The sequence below is a fragment of the Eptesicus fuscus genome, chromosome 13 (genome assembly GCF_027574615.1).
Source record: "Eptesicus fuscus isolate TK198812 chromosome 13, DD_ASM_mEF_20220401, whole genome shotgun sequence".
NCBI classification, from domain to species: domain Eukaryota; kingdom Metazoa; phylum Chordata; class Mammalia; order Chiroptera; family Vespertilionidae; genus Eptesicus; species Eptesicus fuscus.
Genome location: NC_072485.1, coordinates 50,092,846 through 50,113,906, shown reverse-complemented (window position 1 = coordinate 50,113,906; position 21,061 = coordinate 50,092,846). Strand labels below are relative to the sequence as shown.

Below are 21,061 nucleotides of genomic sequence, written 5' to 3'. Positions count from 1 at the left end.
ACTGCAGGGCCTTCACAAATATTTTCATCTGACTGCTCTACCCCTGCACCCACCTGCCCTTTACTTCCCTCTCCGTTCTGAATGCTCTCTGTGTAACATGATGTTGCCTCAGCTCACAGCACTGAAGGCCCAGCCAGGAAGAGGACAAAACTCAAAACAAGAGGCCAGCCAGGAACTCCAAACAGCACCGCAGACACCTCCTTTGCTGTGAGTTTTCCTGGGGCCTTTGGTACCTGCTGACCCCCTGCTGGAGGCAGCACCATGTAAAAGAAGTCACAGAGCCCTGGGTTTGAGTCCTGACACCATTATCCATGTGATTATGATCACGTTCCCAAACGCTTGTTTTGTTTCCAAGTAACCTCAGTTTTCTCAGCTGTAAAATGGCAATAACAGTAAGAGGCATTAAGGATTATAATGAAGATTAAATGGGACCATAACGTTTAGTGTCTCAGCCCTTGGTAGGTGCAAAATGAAAATGTTAACAGGATTCTTTGTTCCGTTAGGGGCTAGCTGTTATAAAGTGACCCCGAGGACACAGGAACAAAGACCAAGGACTAGAAAAAAGAGCAAAAGAGGCAGATCACAGCCCAGGAGGACACTGGGAAAGTAATATTTGATTCTATGTCTTCAGGGACTAAGGCTCCCTCCACTCCCCCATCGCTCTCTCACTCCCTGGCTCCCTCCCTTTCTTTATTTCTTTCGCCTTTTTGCACCCATCATCAGTTCACCACAAGGTGGTTCTCTAACACCTGACCGACTCCTAAGTGCCAGGTGGTCAGTCTCATGTTGGTCCATGGTGACCCCATGCCTCCAGGGCCATCGTTTCTGGATGCAGCCGTGACTCACCCCCGGTGCCCCTGGGAAGGTCGGACGTGGAATCCCAGGCAGCCCCAGCTTGTTGTGAATGGCAGTGGCCGAGACGATCTGGGCTGAGGACATGGCGGCCATGTGCTGAAGGGCCTTATCCTTGGCAGTCTGATCCTTGAAGGTGACAGTGACACACAGACTTAATACATAACGCATGGCTACCAGGCAGCTCACACAGGCACAGCCACGAGCACATGGACTAAAATACAGAGCCACAAAAGAGGCCGGAAAAGCAAACATGCACGGATAAATAAACACAGCCAGAAGGCTAAAACACACGGAGCCTACTGCTACTCAGAGCATTTACTGAGAACACCCAGTGGCAAGGTTTAAAAAATAAATTTTTTTTGTTAATCTGTTTTCCAACAGAATGGGAAGCCTCTGAGAAGAGTGAACAATGTATTTATTTTTCCAGCTTCCAAAGCGAGACTTCTCCAATTACTTAACACACTCAAGGAAAAAAGGGCCCTGCTCTTAAGCATATAGATAGAGGAGGAGGGTGGATCTGGGGTAGGACCATCCAGAGCATCAGGAGGCCTTGATGGTGGTGTGTGCTATCAACGGGCCACAGTGCCAGGAGCTGCTGGAGTCATGCGAGGCCTGGAAGCCCTGGCAGACGCCTGGTCAGGGAGGCTCAGAAGCAGTGGGGCAGGTGGGGTGGGCAGGGTGGTGACTGATGGGCCAAGCAGCATGCTGGCGGGGCACATGCTCTCTCAGGTATCCCACCGTGAGTAGAAGGCTACATGGGTTCCTTCTGTAGCCAAGGACACAGGGGATGCTATCAGGTAAGTACTTTCTCCTTTTCCTAAATGGGTCTTTTCTAGGAAAGCCAAGGCTGATAACACAAAGCTAGCCAAAAAGTCTGCCAAGCACAGCTAAAATACAGAATACTCAACTGGTGAAAATACTTACCATGCTTGTCACCTGGATACAACAATAAACAAGTTGTTAAAAAGAATGCGTACAAAGGCAGGGTTATTTTTCTTCTTCAGTTAAAAAATATGAGTGTATATAAACACACAAACCTGGGGTATAATAAAATGGATAGGAATGTGGGTGTGTTTTTTTTTTTCTTCTTCTTTTCGTTTTAGGAGGAATGTATGACCCACATAAAAGGTCAATTACCAACAACTACAACAATGAAAAAATACCCCCTCATTCCTCCGAGCTGGTTCTGAGGCTCCCCAGCACAGATGGGAGAAATGGCCACAGGCCTGGTGGGGGACAAGCCCCAGGGATGCAGGCAGGGCTTCAGGCTGGGTACACATGCCAAGGTCCCTGGCTGCTAGCAGGAAGTCTATAAATCTACCTGGCCCCAGAATCCATGAAAGTGGGAACAAAATGGTGACATCAAAATAAAGAGATGGCCCTCTGCGGCTGCCATTCAGAGTTTAGACAGTGATGAAGGCCAAGGCAAGCTTCGGGTAAGACAGAGTACCAGCAGAGAGGTGGCTGCACTGTTCACAGATTCACCCAAAGGTGGTGAATAAACATGCTGAAGTGCCAAAGGCAAGGCCAAAAGAAGTTAAAAAAATAAAAATAAAAGCCTATAAGATAATTTCTAGGGGCTTCGAAGGAAGACCAATTAGGTGCTCCCCAAGTCGGACATTCCGTAACAGCCAGGAATATGAGTTTTCAAAGTTTATATTGACCCTTGAAAAAGAGCCTAACACTTGCATAAATTTTTATAATATTTTATCTATTTCTTTGGCTTTTAACTGAAAAAATAATGAAGCTCATGGACGGCTCTTTGGGGAAGCACTAAGTCATTATGAGCATCTGTATGGTCCGACCGTGTGCTGCAGCTGAAATAACACCATGAGGGCCCTGCAAGCTTGCAGGGTTACTGGTCCCCAATGGAAGGACCATGGTGACTAGAGTGAGGCTTTTGCCACCTCTGGTCAGGTGTCATTCTTCTTCGGATTGTAGCTACATTTATTTACCTGCTGAGTGTCCTAAACCTAAAGCTATTCCTCTGGTAACTTTTTAAACTAGATCTGAAACGTTTCAGATCCTAAGATGTCAGAAAAAAGACAAATCCTGAAGTCTGTGGAATTTTATGATAAACTGACTGGCTGTGTACAAGTGCCCCAAAGCCAAACTGAGCCTCATACACACTGATCTCAGCCCCAGGCAATCTACTCTTAGCTGGCCCCGGGGTGGTCTCACCTGCTACCTGCCCCATGCCCCTCTCAGAGGGTGATCCGTGGGTAACAAACAGAAAACATGGCTTTAGTCATGCTTACTCTCTTCTCTGTCAAGAATACAAACTCACTGGTTTCTCTTTGGGACAGTCAATTTGGACTCCAGTCGCCATGCCACTTATCCCTAATGAGAGGTTATAAACGCCCTCAAGGTGATTTCTGAAACTGAAGTAATGGCACAGGTATGACCACAGGTGCCTTCCCCAACAGGGAACAAGCCTTACAGCTAGCTTCCCCAAGGCTCAGACTAGGGTTTCTGGGAAAATGGCAGCCCAGACTTCCTGTCTGTCTAGCTGACGCAAATTCAGGAAAAACTACAAAAGAGCTGTGGGCTTGGGTCTATTCCAAAAGTACATCATGAGGCTCTCTCAGACCTGCGAGTTCTGTGTTTATGGAATGCTGATGACAAGGGCTGTTCTGCTCACCCCAACACAGAGAGCATTTGTGCACACTTGGGTGGAGTGACTCACCCATTGAAAGCCCAGGTCCAAGTGGAAGTGAGCTCCCTACATCTCCATCGCACACTCTTAATTCTAGTCGAGTTTGCTAGGCTGATTAAAAAGTTCCTCAAAATGTTCATGAGGAAAGTTTGATGTTTCTTGTTTAACAGGGAAATCAGTCAACGAGGAAAGGAGAAATGTCACCAGCTTTGCTGTTTATGTCACACAGCTTCAGAACATGGTCTTTTTCTTTTGGTAAATAAAGTGTGACTGTCTTATTACCCAGCATGCCACGAGGTACCTGAGTGAAACAAAAGTTCCAAAGCAGGAGAGCAAATTCAAATGCTTCCATCACACCAAGTTGCTCTGTGCCAGGAAAAGGCATCCTGGCCAAGGAGTCGGGAGACCTGGCTCTCTATCTGCCTCTGCCTGATGTTAATGGGGTGCATTACCTTGGGCAAGTCACTTAACACTCTCCCCTTTTCTACAAAATAAAGATTTAAATTTTATTCTCTCAAGTCCTTCTGGTTCTAAAATGGAAGCTGTGAGTGTGAGTTCCATCCTAAGCAAACACACCTTAATGCATATAATCAAAAAACTGCTAGTGAAAAGACAGCCGAATGTTAAAATTTGGGCAGTGCTTGGCCGCCTATCCTAATAGAGAGAAAGCCAAGTGTGGAGAGGAAATTGTATCTCAAGTAGAGGTTCTTTCTGCACTTGACCTACCTACTTGAGAATAGGCAATTTTCTGCAAATGGACTAAAATGTCTATACCAGTGATTTCCTACCTTTTGTAGTGGAAACGCTCTGATTACTCATTTAATTTCATAACATCTCTCCTTTATAGATGATATACATTTAAAAATTAAAAGAACGAAATTTTTTTGTTGTTTAAAATATAAAGTAACCCTGCAGATAATAAGCACCACCAGGGAAAATCAGAACTGAGAGCCTGGCTGCAGACCCACTTATATCCTGAAATGGGAGGAAGGAAGGATGCCAAGCGAGGAGATTTCCATGGAGGGATCTGTAAATTGTCATTTTCGGCCTAGAGATACAGGCCTGGCTTTGAAGAAATGATAACTGTAAGTGTCAGGCCTGAGTAAATTGCTTCTCTGTGTCACTCTAGTCTAATATCCTGGACTTTTAAACATTCTACTCTATCCTTACTACTCATCTCCCTAGATTATAGGGGGGAGGGTGTGTCACTAATCTACTCAAATACTGGACCTTCAGTAAATTAAAAAATATATGCTATCTTTGTACATCATATTAATTTTATTCTAAAATGTTTTCATACCAACATTTCTGAGACGAGGATGAGATTTACAAAAGATGAGCACACTGTGGTATCTTGAAAAACGGATATAGTTTTAAGTCAATACTGAGTTATCTTCTATAATGTCTGAGGGAGGTTACAGGAAACACTCTGAGTGTGGACGTGCATATGAGCATGCATGAACAAGACAAATGTGTCCTAGGAAAAAGCTTGGACAACTTCATAATGACTCCTTATTACTGATTTTAAGCCCATCTATCCCTAAGATGACAAAGGATGGGGCCACAGAAAGCTGAGTATTGGGGGAATAAGAAAAGGTAACTCTTCCTTTCCAACTGAACCCTAAGTCAAGCCCATGACCTGGACTATGGAAAATGTTTATGAAGCAGGCAACATGGGTCTAAGACTGTTGATGGGTTGCTAGGATCGGATGTCCCATCTGACCTGAGAATGAGGGCAGACGAAGCACTCTAACTTGGGGTGCATGTCTCAGGACGCACTCAACTCTCCTCCCTGTCCAACTTCTGGAACACCACGGTATCAATGGCCTCACTACCCCAGCTACATGGGATCCAGCAGGATGTGCCACACAGAAACTCCTCAGCCCAAGCTTTTCACATCGTTATTGTTACTAAGTAAACAGACTTTCATATTTCATGAAGCAGAACAAGGACTGCCTCCTTCTAATGGTTGAAAGTACGAAAATGTCTACATGTAATATACATAACAGGAAGGCAGCTGCATCACAGATGCACATATCTGGAGTGAAGTGCTCCTAAAAATCAAGGATATTTTATGAATTGGTTTCTGGATAGTTTCTTTCTATCAGTTTCCTTTTAATCAGTTCCTTTCTCCTTTGCTTCTCCAGCTTCTTATTATTCTGGGGAATCAATTATCTCATAATTCGTAGGCATTAACCATAAACAAACAAAGATAATGTACAAAGGTCACAGGCTTGCATGTACAATTTTATAGCTGTCATATATGGAATTTTAATGAACAGCCTACTAGGCCAATATATTCCAAACACTTTATTTAGGGCTCATCATTTCAGAATTTAAAGACTCCAATCTAATTTATTCACATGGAAGTCTACCACTATAAAAGGAAGAAAGCATAAAGTTAAAAAAAAAAAAAAAAGACCATGGATTAAAAAACTCTTGATAGCTATTAAATGTTTTTCCTCCAAATATACTTTTTCCAGCAATATAAAAATATAGTGCAAGAGAGGAAAGACAGCAATTTGCTTGCAAAATCACTTTTGCAGAAAAAGATAAAACACAGAATACTTCCCTGAAAGTAATTTTGCAGATGCTGTTTCTAATCTTGCACTCTGTGAATTCGCATGACTTCTGCAATTATTAGCAATAGCCCCTGAGCAGATAAACATCACAAAACTCTCCGAGAGTTCTGGAGAAAGGATGAAGGGCACTTGAATTCTCCCAGCCATGATCTCCAATTTGCTTATTATTAGAGGAAGCAGGAGTAAATACAAAAGGGGCTATTTCGGTCAGGCAACAGCTAATGCCTAGGAGAGAAGGCACATTCACACCCCTCCTGACTTGCCATGTAATGAGGAACAATTAATTCATCTTATTGTGCTTCCAAATGCCAAAGACTCCATTCACATCAAAGAAAAATGTGTCAAGGCTTTTACTATTGTTCATTTTTAAATGTACTGAGCTATATTTAGTATTTTGTAATTGTCAATAGTGTTTCCTTTCATTCTGATGTGGGGCTTAGCATCATTATGGAGTGTAGATGAGGATTCAGGTGATTTGTAGGTATGCCTGATGATTCTCCCCCAGGAAGCCTGGGATTTAGATCAGCTAATGCCAGGTCTGGGTGTTGAAGAGAAGCACCCTTCTGACATTAGCCCCCTTTCCCTTCAGAGGTGACACCAAGAGGTCAGGGTAAATCTTCCCTGAAAAGCCAGAGGAACCCAAGCAGGCAGCTGGCTCAAGTTTAGCACCAGACTGAGTACCAACTCCCACCACTCACCTTTTCTGTTTAATTCAAACATCCAGACACAATGAAAAAAGGGCTCAGTTGAGGGGAGACAGTGCAAAAGCATCTCAAGGCAAGGGAAAGGACCCTCACCCTTGACCCGCACTCTCTGGGGAGGCACCATGACATCAATCAAAAGGCTTGGTCTTTGGTGCCAGACAGCCTTGGAAATCAGATTCAGACTTGTGACCCTGGGCAAGTCATTGCCATTCAGAGCCTCTGCTTCCCCCTTTCTAAGGTGAGGGTAACAACACCCACTGTCGGGACTGCTCGGAGAACTGCATCAAACACTCTGCACAGTGCCAGCAGCCTTGCCATTCAGTGAACTTGGAATCTATGGGTCAGCCATCCAGGTTTGATCCTGATCCAGATCTCCAATGCTTAGGAGCCCTGGCCCTGATGACATAATCTTGGGGCTCACTGCTATTCTAGGGCATTGTCTACATTGGAGGCCAACTAACAATGGGATTTCTCTCGGAAGGGACAGAAATGGAGAATGAGGCTGTTTCTGTCACCCTTAAAAAGAAAATCCAGACCTGGCTCAGTTCACGTGGAAAGATAAATGTGTTCAGTCCTCTTTTATGCTAAGTTCTGCATCACCACACCGCTGGTGGGAGGTCCTAATTCCATCACATCCAAGCATGAGAAATTAACTGTCTCCAATCTTTGTTTTAACTAGGTTAAGTTAAAAACAAGGTAATGAAAATATTGTTGAGGAGACAGGGGACATGTCATGAATGCAAAAGAACTCCCAGAAGATTGGGAGATGCCAGGAAAGGCAATGTATCATTTCCCAAATCCTGTGACAAGGCCAAGTATCTTGGTGCTGGCGCTGAGACAAAGAACGGGGCTGTTCCAGGCTTCCTTTGCCTTGTGCGCTGCTAACGGCCACCTCCTGACGGAGCAGAGCGGCTCAGAGGGCCATGGGGAGTGAGGTTTGTCTTCCCTGTGGACTAGCCCATCCCTGGATGGAATCAGTGGTGGTACAACCAGGATGTAGCAGTGTGGACTGCAGCAATGCTTCAGTGAAGTTCTTGAACTCCCCAAGAGAATTAAATCAACAATTTTGAACTTTAAGCTCTGTGCTTATTGGAAGGAATGGCAGATTGGGAAGAATGGCCTGTTCAGAAATCAAATCACAAAGGCCACCAGGGTGAGAATGAAGAAAATGGCCTCGGGGAGCACATGTAGCTCATAAATTAGTCACCAACGACTGGACACAATCACAGAAACTCGGGCCTTTTTTTTTTTTACTGCACTGGGATGATGCAATGCCAGCAAGGACAGGCTTTTCTTTAATACACATCCGGAGCTTGACACGAATACATCAACTGCCTAAGATGTATTCCTGCTAAGGTTAGGGCAGAGTGAAGACTTCTCATCTTCTTACTACTGTTCTGAGTTGTACTCCTCAAAACACACTCCAGAACAGAAATGTCCTGGTCCACCTTTACAGGAAGGTGACAATGGTCCACAGTGTGGTGGTCTGCAGAGCTTGGCAGTGGCTCCCACAAGCCTCTGAAGCCAGCAAATAAAGGGCTGCCTTTCTGCGGCTATTGGGGAAAGGTCTCTGCGCAGGGCCTGGACGATCTCAGGAAAGTTGAACTCTATATAGAGACTCAGAACAGGAAACTCTTAAGTAGGAACACTGAGTAGGAAAGAAAAGACTGCTTAATGCATGAAGAATGTTTTTGTGTTCTTTCTACATGCTGGGTTAATAAATCCCTGGAGTTTAAAAACATAGGTAATGATCTTTTGATACATTAATGGTGAGTGGAATAATTCAAGGTAGAGAATAATTTCTAAGCTTCAGGCCTGTCCTCAGACCATGTAAGTCTCCCAGATAGGCTGCGGCCTCTCACTGCTCAACTGAAGGAGGGCCTAAACTAGGGGAGAGGCAGATATGCTGGCCATAAATGAAATGCTGGTGTGGGTGACACTGCTGTGGATGCAGCTGGTGACAGAAGGTCCAAGGGTGAGCTCTCAGTCATCATCCTTGGAGTTCCTTCATGCATGCTCCACAGACCGACAAGCCACTTGCACAGTGTGACTGCATGGGTCCATCTTCTGCTTTATAACTAGAACCAGGCCCAGCTACAATGCTGTGGGTCACCTAGAACCCACCGAGTACCCGAAGAGTAGTGGGTCAAAAGGCTTTTGTCTGGGCAGGGGCCAAACATATGCTACTCCCATCCCTGAGAAATGGCTCCCTTCATGATAAGCTCTTTTTGTGAGCAGCAGTTAGCACTCAGACTTGTTTCTTAAAAAATTTAAAAATTAAAATGAACCTGAAAGTATATGTTTAATGTCCAAAATTCTGGCACTCTGGTCATAAATACCTTGCACTTCCTTATCCATGTTAGCTGGCTCTTGAATCTCAGTGGCGCTCTGCTGACCCCTTCGCTCCTTTTCCCTACTGCCCAGTCCCTCTGCTCCTGGCTCTTCGTCTCCTCACACCACTCCTTGACCACTTCACTATTCCCTGGACTGTCTTGCCCCTTATCGTTGTGTCTGTGTCCAAGGCGATCCCAAATTGTCAGCCAAGTCTATCTTAGTTTAGGGTGCTATAAATTGTAGAGAAAAAGTCTCATGTTGGTGCCAATGGCTTCAGCACAAATTCATAGTAGATAGTGGGTAACAATCTAAATTCGTTTTATGACAGGGGCAAAGAAGAAGAGACCATTTGCATTAGACTTGATTTTTCTCAGGAAAATAAATGGCAAGGAAAAGACACGGCTGGTGGAGGAATGGGGGCAGAGAGAGATTGAGATCCGTTGGGAAATGAGGGTGGGTAAAGGGAATTAGAAAACATAAGAACAATTTTTTGCCGTTTGATTTCACTTAAAAAGAACTTTTGAAAATATGTCAAAATGAAAATGATCATTTCCAATGGTACAAGTATGAATGTTTAATATGGCCTCCGCACTTTTTAACTTTCTGTTACATTTTAAATTTAGCAACAACAAAAATGTCATGGTTAATTTTGATGCACACCTTCAGTTACTTGCCATGATTTTAAGAGAACCCAATCTTTAATAACCTAAGTTTCAAATGCTGCCATTGAACAGTTGTGGTGTACCCTTTCCAACTTAATAAGGATAGATCTTTTAAACAGAATTTACTCTACAAACAGTGAGGAAGAAAGTGTAGACAGCAGTCCAAGTGGACTGGAATGGGGAGCCAGCCAAGGGTGATGATAAGGACCGATGAGTGCCCTTAGGCCCCAAGGGTATGTGTGTGGTGGGCCCTGATCCATGCATCTCTCTCACTCAGACTTTACATCAACCCCTAAATTAGTAAATATCAACCCCCCACCCCGCCTGCTCCCCATGGCCCACAGATGAACCTCACTTTCCATAGGGTGATCCCATGAATGTTAGGTTCCTCGGGTGGCATTTCCCATCCATTGCCTCCAACCAGATGGTGTTCCTCATGGTTCCCCAAACATCCCCGTATCTCAGTGGAAGTTCTGCCTTCCTCTTTGCTCAGTTCTAAGGGTACCTCTTCCACGAGGCTTTCTTTTAATCCCCCACCCTCAGGATTAAGCACCCACTCACTATGCAATCTTTGCACGACTCTCTTAAATGTTTCCTGCAGAGCCCACCTATCCCCAGCTGAGGACAATCTACTGGGAATCTTGTCTTCTCCCCAAAGGTTGCCAAAAAATAACAGAAAAGTTTAGTGTTCCTCAAGAACAGAGACTCTGCTTGTAATTCTCTGTGCCCGACTTCTACTAGGGAGTCGAGAGCACACCGGGTGCTTAATGAGAAGTTGACTGGACTGAATTAAGTCGTCACTTCTGTGCTTTTAGAGTTGGACTCGACACAGAATCTTAAACTTTTACTATAACACATTTGGTTATAAAAATTAAAACAGAATTAAGGTCCACACACAAAAAGGGGGATGTGGCTCACAAACAAGCACTCTGGGAAGCAGTGCTGTTAGCTGCTGCTAAGCTGACCTTTGGAACTCACTCAACAGACTTGTGTAGTGAGGATGACTCATCCGTAACTGACACGAGAATGACCACTCTCTTCTTGAGTGTTTTCTTTGGAGGAATATGGCAGAACAGACTATAGAACTAAAAACTTAAATGGGACATGTGAGCTTTTCCTGTAAGGTTAGGAGGGAAAGCTGAGAGGCAGACATCTCTTCTTCCTTCTGCCTAAAGCACGGTGGTTTTTCAAACCTTATTCAATGGAACAGCCAAAGAAGCCATGGCTGAGGATGAGAGAGTCTGAGCTTCAATTAAAACAGCCTTTATTCTTTTATATGTTGAAGGTTTCAAGTAAGATTTCAATCTGAAACATGAGTTTTGCTGCTTAAAAATGTCTGGGAAACCACTAGACTAAAAAAATTCTACTACACCCTTCCCCAGGAAGTGAGGAGAGCCTATAAGGCAAAGCGGGCTCATGGGGAAGCCATACCTGGCAGTGGCCCCAGGTGAGAGCCAACCACTTATTCAAACTCCAAAGGAGGACAGGGAAATGGAGTTGGGCTTCAGCCTCCACGGGAGGGCCACACGCCGTGGTCCACCCCAGAGAACAGAACTCCTTAGACTTCTGAGCATGTGGAGAACAGTGAGCAGCCTGGCTGAGGCAGGAACTGCAAGGACAGGTCCTGAGATGGTCAGTCACCAGCCACCGTCTCCAGGAAGCTTTGCTACATCTTCTCAGGCAAAGCACAGCGTCTCTAGTAAGTCTGGATACTCCCTGCTACCTCAGTGCCTGCTCAGAAGCTATCCTTGTTGTTGGTGGGGATGACTTCAACTTTCAGTAGAGACTTTATCTCATTAGTTAGTGTGGGAGGCCAAGCAGATGTGGCTATAAGCCTGACCCACAATGATCTCAGCGAGGATGCTCATCCCTGCCTCCCACAAATGTGTGTGACTCCCAGCTGAACAATCAAGTACAGACGGAGCGGTGAGATCTACTCCTCCTACGAGGTCCTAAGACCTGAGCCCATGTCCTGGGGATGGCTGCTAGGGGAGGCTAAGGAGGGCATCTTTCATATATAATGCCCCTGGGAGGTCAAAGCAGCCACATCTCTGCAGGCATGTGACAACCTTATTCTCCTCAACTGTCCTAATGCCCTCAGAGTGGTGACACAGCAGTACTGCAGCTATGATCACATCACCCTGGGTTACTGACAATCACCACAGTGTCAATCACAAATTAAGTCCATATTTTGAGCAAGAGCTCAGAAAGTCGTCTTCTAAAATGTGGGTGCTGAGGAAAGGCTGGGAGCAAGGGCTGCCTGCCTAGCTCCAAGGGATGGGAGGGGTGACAGGTTATCTACAGTGTGTGCTGACGTGAAGCCTTCGATTTGAAAACATTCTCCCACCTCCAAGAGGTAACACCCTATCTCAAAGAGCAGTGGTGTAGAATTTAGAAAGACCTGAGTTCAAATCCTAACTCTAACACTTATTAGGCTTGGCTTTTGGCAAGTGAATTAAACTCCTGGGACCCTGGTCTCCTAAATATTACTCAAATCTACGTAATGGCTGGAACTTTCTGTGTAGTACGGGTAAATGGGAGAACATGTGGGAGAGGCTCTGCACCACACCGCCTCCTGCCTTTCAGTTCCCAAACAGCAGCATGTCCTCCAGGCCGCTCGTCCCTGGGATTCCCTCCACATTTTATTTTGGCTCTTCCTGCTAACACTTATCCAACAGTGCCCTAATTTCACAGTCCCCTTTGCATGGCCAGCTCTGTGAATAAGGGGTTGGCTGTTAGCTGCCCACCGTGATGAGCGCCATGCCTGGAACAAGCAATTGGTATTAGGTGATGGGAAGAACAAAGGCCTCCATTTTTCTGAGAATAATGTGGTAGAGAGAAAGGAAAGAAGCTACAGGAAGATGGAGGTGGCTCTTGGAGCTGAAATTTGGAGCCAGTTGCTTCTCGACTGCCTCTGTCTCTGCCTCCTCCTTGTGTCTGCTCCACAGGAGAGTGGGCCAGGGTTGTAAGTGGGGGAAGTCTTTTTATTTTTTAAGAACAAACACAAATACAACTGTATGTTTATGTGTGTGATATGTATAAAGCAACGGCAAGACGGTTTCCATTGAAGAAGATTCTTAAATCACCAAGTGAGAGAAGGAGTGCTTCCAGCACCCCACGGGACCCCTTCTGAACAGGAGAGTGTCATGCATCACTTATAGGGTTTTCAGTTTAGGGCTGTGTGCCCTGGAGAGTCCACAGGAACCCCACAGACAGCGTAGAAATAGAGCAATTTATAACATCTCAGATGGAAACACAAAATTGATGTCGGTACACTTCTTTGTACACCGTTAATCCGTTAGCACAGAGAAACTAGAAACAGTCAGAACTTGAGCAAATACTGAGGAAGTTACATCCACATAGAGAGGAATGCACCTTTGGTTAAAAAGCAGGATCTAAGAAGTTATCTTAGTCTTCTGACTGCTCAGCCAGTGCAGCTAAAAGCCAGCCACCATCAGCCACACGTGCGAGCGAGCCAGCATGCTGCCCACTGCCCACAAATGCTCCTTCCTGGTAACTAGCGCTATTCCACAGCCAGACTTGTTTGCATAAAAAAAAAGTTGGAGGACTTTGGGAAGGGTCCCAGTGTTCACCACTCAGTGCTGTGAAATTACACGCTATTCTTTAGGTTTACAATGAAAACATGAATTTATTTAATGTGTGGAAAAAAACAGGACAGAACCAAAAATGGCATGTGGGAAAGGCAACAATATGAGGTATAAATTCATTTTTATTATAAAAAATTCCTCCATATAAACTATAATCTCTGCATTTCTAAAATGGAATTATGGGGAGTGGGGAATGTCACACATGCTTTACTGCCAATTTTGGAAGGGAGAACGTGTATTTAAAATATTGTCCATGCCTCCATTTTTGCTATGAAATATATTTTTAAGGGACGGAAACTGAGGCACGTGTAAAAACATTTTACAGTAAACTTAATTATAAATGGAACTGCAAATATGGATTTGATAGGAGCTTTCCCATCTTTAAGACCTGCGTTTTGTTTTTTTTAAGGTCTCACCTTAAATTTCTTTTTTAACTTAGAAAACAATATTAAGCACTGTGGAAGAAATCTGGCAGAAAATACTCTCTGTGTTGGAAGAACACATGAAAAAAGTTATATGAACAGGTTGTATTTTTTGAGTATTTTCGAAAATACATCAAAAGTACAAATTAATTTCTAAATATTTTATTAAAAGTAATTTCATGATGACCAAGGTGGAAATGATTCTTGTTTATAATTTCCACACCAACTTTGTGTCCCTGGATTTTTTTTCCCCTCTCCTAGCCCAGGCTGCTTGGTGGATATTTGAAGGTTAAAAAAAAAAATCAGGTTTTTGTGCTGAAAAGTTATCAAGACCAGCTCTCTGCTGCATTTGCATTGTTATTAGGGACACACACGCGCACACATACTGGGCTTAATGTGAGGCTAGTTCAGAAACAGAGAGATTAGACACAAAGAAATGTAAACAGCTCTCGCATGCGAGGAAACTAGGTTACGAGAATCCCAGCACCAAGCATTCACCAGTCACCATGGAAAACAGGAAGTGAGATGCATAGCAACCACAAGCCAAAAAGCAGGAAAGCGCATACCTTTAGCTTGGAATGAAAATCACGAGATTTCCTTCTGGCAAGAACCTGAATGTGACTAGACACCTGCAGGGTAGGGGAAGGGAGGAAAACAAAGGAAAAGCCTGTAACCATGGAGATGAAAAGCCCCCTACAACTGGGCAAGCCAGACGTACCTTAATGGCGGCTTGAATTTCTCGAACTTTCTTTCTTGCTAAGACCTGTATATGACTAGACACCTACATTGTTCGGGTTTATGAGGGGAAACAAAACAAAACAAAACAAAAAACAAAACAAAAAAAGGAAATCAAATATAAAATTGCTACTCCTTAGGAGGGTTTGGGGTGGGGTGGGGTGGGGTGGGGGGGAGGTTATTTGCATCGCAACAAAGCTCTGCAGTTAGGAATACACAGTCCCAGCCAGACACCAAGCCCCCAGCGCTGCTCTCAGCTTTTCAGACTGGGTCATCACTGCAGTGACTTGATTCAGGAGGAAAGTTCAGGCTAATCTAGTGTTTTTCTCACCCGGGAACAATCACGAACACGGGATGAGAGGGGGAGAGTGGGGTTGTTTTCGTTATAAAATTAAAAAGGTGGGGGTAGAGGTAAATGAAAATATTTATAGCTTCTCAGTATAGAGAGGGAAAATCCCTTTTTCTCAATTTAGAAGAGACGATCCATAAATTAATTAGCACATTCTGCACAATCAAAAAGCTGAAGCTGTCGGTTGTATTCTGATCTCATTAAGAGCTCTGGATTCTGTAGCAAATGTTAAAATAATACTGACATGTAAATTAGATCTCAAAGTGAAATGGAAAGACCCAGTTAGCAGAGCATTTCCCCCCTTATAAGTATCTTTAATCCTTCCACTCTTTTGGGTATTGACTGGGCGCCAAGTGGATTTGCATATTATTACAAAGCGCAAAGTGTGAATACAGCCAGCCAGCCACCCTGTTAAAAATCTGGGTTGAAAACCACACGGATTTGCTGAACAACAAATTCACATTGGAGAGGTATCACCAACTGCTGCCTCAAAACATCCCCAGGATGCCGGGGTGTGGAAACCAAGCCAAGCCTGGCTTCTGAGACACAATGATTCCACTGGGTAAACAAATTTGCATCTCTTTCCACGGGACTTGGTTAAATTTAGAATAGTCCCCCAGTGAAGGGGTTGGGCACATGACCAGAGCCCACGGACCAGCAGACGGCCCAGACCCAGCACGTTCCGCGTGCTGGGAATTAGATCTTGTCTGTTTTTGTGTTTCAAAATTTTAGAACCTCCAATGTAATAGTTCAGCGACTCAGACAATGAGACAATGACTTAATTTTGAACACTCTAGCAACTCTAAAAAAAAACAAACAGGATTTATGATAATACAAGATCCTTGTATCTTTAACTTTGTCTTTAAATTATTAAATTTGTTTCAATTTTTGCCTTCAAAAAAAAATTACAGAGAAGCAGGAACTCCCCCATCCTCCTCACACCTCCATCCGGCTCCTGCTTTTACTTGTTTCCAACCGAATTTTGGTCTGATGTGACTCTCAGACTTAATGGGGACACTGCACACTGTCAGGGGGACATCCACAGAACAGACAATGTCCTGCGCCTGAGCACTGGCAGGAGGCCACTTCCCTCTGTGCTGACTCAGCAGCCAGGCTCCGGCTGGGGCACATGCAGCATTCCTGGGGGAAAGCTCTCCCCCATCATAAACACTCATGAAAACAACTCGTCACTGAGCAGAGGACTGGAATCTGCTGCTCAGGCTTAATGAGACCACAGTTGAGCTTGCCTTCTGGTTTCATGATAATTTTTAAAATCCACAGATCCATCAGCATAGGTCAACATTAAAAAATAAAATTTTTTGTTGTTGTTGTTAACAGCTCATCCATGAGATGTTTGACCCCACACCCCTTCCCCTTTCTTTCTTTTTGTTTTTAGTTAAACAGGAATTTCTCATCCATTCCAGTTTTGAACTGGGTCAGAGATTTGGGCTGCTTTACATCAGAAAAAAAGAGAGCCAGAGCCTTGACAAAGGGCAGAGGAAATGCCTGACACTGCTCTGCACAAATATATTTACGTTGTAACTTCATTTCAGTCACAGCAACTACTAACACAAAGCCATAGCTTAAGGAGCAACGGTTCCCTGGACGCACATCATTCAGTATCATATTCAGGCCAATACTCACGGCTGCTAGTGTTACTTTTTCATTGAAATGATGACTAATATTGTAGTTGTTCCAGGATTTCACAATGCACAAAAATCTCAAAATTTCATGGCTTGCAAGTATATTTGCACCTGCAGCATTTGTAGTGTTTGCAGATGCACAGTTTGGAAAAGAAATATAACTTTTAAAATACGGTGCAGGAGCAGTTTTATATACTGTCCTTAGTAAAACTTTCCCATATGTATAAAAAGGGCTCTTAAGACCACACAGTCAAGGGTCACTGAAATGATGAACAGTGAAAACTGAGCCAATTTAAAACACCAATTTAAATATCACTGACGTCCTTACAGGGAACTCAAAATGGGGGCTCCTAGGAGCCAAAGCACAGACAGCCACTGCAGCCAAAATGCCTCCTTGGGCCATTCGCTGACATGCACAATTTCCAGGGAGGTTATTTTACCTGTTTTCTGGTCCTCGTCTTCCCTGTCCTGAGTTTGATGTATCTGGCTATCAATTCATTCCTACCTGCAAGAAAGAAGAGTTTACAATAAGGTGGATCACAAACATTTTTAAAATGCCTCTGAAAGCTACAAATATAATTCAGAATCTGTTGCAGCTGTAAGTTTATTAATGCTAGGAAAATAAAACAGTGCCATTGTTGTTTGCAAAAATACTTACTAGGAGAAAATAAGATGAGGGACATTAATTCTGAACTACAATCGGCAATTGAGGATAGAAATTTGCTTTTTTAAAATGTGCCTTTTTGTTTCTTTGCATGCTTGCATCTAAATGGGTGGTCACTTGTATAAGCAACAAATACAAGCATTAGTGTGGAAATCTGCAAACCCCGTCTGTTCTAGTCTTATTTTTCATATCCTATTCCTCCTCACCCAGGTTTCTACTTGTAGTTACCTCTAGTTAGAGAATTATAGCCACAAGAGAATGAGCTGCTGTGGCTACAGAAACCCTACAATGATAAGTTAATAGTATGAAAACAGACACCCCCTGAAAGTAGTCACTGCACTAGTACCTACACACAAGACTGTGTCTGTGAAAAAGAATGACTCAACCTCCTCAAGGCTTTATAATCTTTGGGGGGCAGGGGGAGGGGGAAGAAAATGTCTAAAAGTATACCCAAAAACTTTCCATCAGTGCCCCGCCAGGAGAGAGAAATTTCAAACAGATTACGTGACTTCAAAGAACTATAACAGGAAAGTATAGCCCCAAAGCTGAGTGAGGAAATGTAATACTACATGACATAAAAACCCACTCTTACAAGACATGGGTTCAAACTGTAACTATAATCATAACTGTATAGCTAGTTGTATAATTTGTGCTTGCTGTCTTACTTCCCAGACACACTCCCTGAAGAGAGCAAGAACTTGGTCTTACTCCCCAAGCTCCGCTCCTACTGAAAGAACAAACAAGGAAATAACACAGCCTCGGCTGAAAGACAGTGGCCACATCCACCAGACCTCCCCTGGCAGAGGAAAAAATTGGCAGCACTAATGAAGACCAATGCAAGAGTGTCCTTGTGGAAATCTTGTCTAAGAATTCTAAATACTGTCCCATCATTGTCTAGAACATTCCTGTAAGCGCGGCTCTGTCCACCCCCTGCTTGTGCTAGGACCGTGCAATGCACCATCAGCCCTAGAAGACAAAGGAATCGTGGAGGCTTGGGGCTGGAAAGTGTCTATGGGTCATCCACTCTCACTCTTAAAAGTCGAAGTCCTTATTAGCCGAAGCCAGCACTTCTAGAATCCAGGAAGCGGTCCATTTCATCTTAAAACATTTAAGATTAAAAGGACCCTCCTTATCTGTGGCTTCTTGTAACTTTCTTCCTCAGGTTCTTCTTGTTCCTCTTCACAAGAATCAAGGCTAGTCACTGATGCACATGACTAACTTTCAGATACTAATGACGGCTTTCAGGTCCTCCTAGAGTTGTGTCCAGGCCAAGCCTCCCCTGCTCCTTTGTTATCTGTGACAAGCTTTGGAGCACTCCCCCCACAAATCCTGTGACCATCCTTTGTCTATTTTCCTTGCAAAGCCTGAAGCCCAGAACTGCAGGGATGCTCCTGCTGGGACAGCTCCACAGCAGAGTGGGTACATCACCTCACTCGTCCCAAACACTCCACCTGCTCATGCAGCACTGCCTCTGATTTGGGGGGACCACGATAAACTGCCAACTTGCGTCGATTTTAACTCCTAGGTTCTTTTCATATCTGTGCCCAGTCCTTTTAAGCATAGTTAGAATTTTCAGATCCAAATACAGAACCTGACAGTTGTTCCTATTGTATTTCATCCCATTAGATTAAGCCTGTCATTCCAGCCTGTTGGGATCTTCTCAGATCCTGATTCTATAACTTAAACTCACCCTTCAACTGCAGAAAAAGAACCTGGAAATTCAGTTTTAAGGATTGCTTCTCTAAGGATTCCCTTTCAAACTTTTTTGAGAACTACCAATATATCCTTGTAGTGTCATTGGGTCTACTTCTCCATCTCTCCGATGGTTGTACAGATTTTGCAATTTGTCTCAAAGGCTCACGGACAGCAGAGCCCAGCTAGGAGTGCCTAATTACCAGAAGCCAGACCTAAATGACAATGTCTGCAGAGGAGCCAAGCATGCTCCAGCTCGGGGCCTCACTGTGCACCCTGTTCAATTTTAGCTGAACCTTATCCAGATGGCAAAAATGTCTCCTGCCTCACACGAGCATATTCTCTGTGAAAGTAGACAGAATTACTTGTTACATGTGATACATCTAACTAACTTTTTAATTTCTTATGGCACTTGGCTGAATGAATGAGGTCAATATTTAAGATGGCCACATTTGCGTAGACCCTGTAGTTTACACAAATGGCACCCCTTAGAGTTAAACAATATCAACTCATATGTTGATTACAATACTTCTAAAAATTGGTACTTCTCCAATAGGCGCTCACTGGGTATTTACTGTGCAGAGCGCCATGCTACCGTCATCATTTCACTGAACGCCTGTCATAACTCTCACGTCCCTATGCTTTACAAGATGACCCTTCAAAACTGTGTGTTTCTTTTAGACCATATTTCAAGCCATAAAGAGTAATTAACTTGAGGTTCTTATGTGTTTCTTCTTGCCTCCTTAAGGAATATCATTGATTCAATTTTTCTTTTTCCTAGAAAGAGACTTTTATTTTATTTTTATAATTTTTAAAAATATATTTTTATTGATTTCAGAGAGGAAGGGAGAGAGGAAGAGAGAGAGAAGCAACAATGATGAGAGAGAATCATTGATCAGCTGCCTCCTGCATACCTCCTACTGGGGATCAGGCCCACAACCCAGGCATGTGCCCTGATGTGGAATCAAATAGTGACCTCCTGGTTCACAGGTTGATGCTCAACCACTGAGCAACTCTAACTGGGCTATTTTTACAATTTTAAAAATTCAAATATGAAGCATCTATTGTGATTGAAGCAGTGTTAATCACTTTATTTCATATGAATTTTTTAATGACCATCAGAGTGGCTTTGTGCACAGAAAAACACTATTTAGGTTTATCTGTTAATAAAAATATATATTTCATTTGCTTAGGTTTTTTTTTTTTTTTAAAGAAAAACCTTTAATACCTAGTTCATTCTGAAATTTTAAGTTCAACTCATATATTACAATTTTTATAATCACTTTCAAAGGTCCATTTGAATAATGGTTGGCCCATTTTATAAACCTAAACTCCTTTAAACATTTAAAACTGTATTGAATCTATAATGTATTTAATTCTTTTCAATATTAGAACTATGTGATTCAACTTATAAAACCTTTCCTTAAACAACTCTTAGAAATTTAATAAATTATCTTAAATACTCCAATATTGCTTACAAATCTAGTAAGACCTCTACCCTCCCCCAAATCAAGTCTAAATTAATTGCCCCTTGGCACATTTTAATTTAGAAATACAGGCTAACCTGTTAAATGGACCAATTTATTTTATTTTATTTGGGGGGGGGCAATTTATTTTAAATAATTACTTGAAATATCAAATATGCATATATCCTTTAAGTAAAAATATTAATACTATAGCTTTGATTCTATTAACATCTTTTACTTTTATTTCTAAATCTTCCCAGAATTAAAATATGCTCACCTGTTAGGAAACAAGTATGCCATTGCAAAGATTTTGGAATATATTTTTGGCTGCTTGGGGTTGTACATATTTTGGGGAAATCAACTAGGTTCTGAATGGATTCTTGTCAGTGACCCTGATAAGATGTCCTGAGACCTATTTTTCTTTCTATAGCCTGGCCCTCTAAAGGGAGTGGATCCATACAGTCCAGAGCTCTGGATTTGAATCATGGTACTAAGTTACAGAATTCCCTTACCAAGGATAGGGAGCTCAGCGGCACCAGTCACCATGGGTGTAACTGGCAATGGGTCTCTGGTCCACATAGCACCGTCTTATTTGCAGCCATGATCAGGATGTTGGGTATTGGAAATGTGAACCCTCATTTCTCATTTTTCTCTCTCTCTCTTCCAAACACACAACACACACACACACA

General features: G+C 43.2%; 1 protein-coding gene across 5 annotated transcripts in view; it reads right to left on the bottom strand.

Annotated features, from left to right (window-relative positions):
• Window positions 1–21,061, bottom strand: part of TEAD1 (TEA domain transcription factor 1) — a 253,571-nt gene that overhangs the window by 54,559 nt on the left and 177,951 nt on the right. For 2 of the 5 annotated variants that reach the window (XM_028159825.2, XM_054724607.1), the window contains exons 3-6: window positions 16,991–17,055; window positions 14,542–14,604; window positions 14,390–14,452; window positions 847–981 (exon numbers count right to left, since the gene is read on the bottom strand). In XM_028159825.2, the coding sequence (XP_028015626.1) occupies window positions 847–981; window positions 14,390–14,452; window positions 14,542–14,604; window positions 16,991–17,055 (326 nt within the window). The remainder of the gene's footprint in view (window positions 1–846; window positions 982–14,389; window positions 14,453–14,541; window positions 14,605–16,990; window positions 17,056–21,061) is intronic. The other 3 variants (XM_008151018.3, XM_054724605.1, XM_054724606.1) reach the window with 3 other exon arrangements.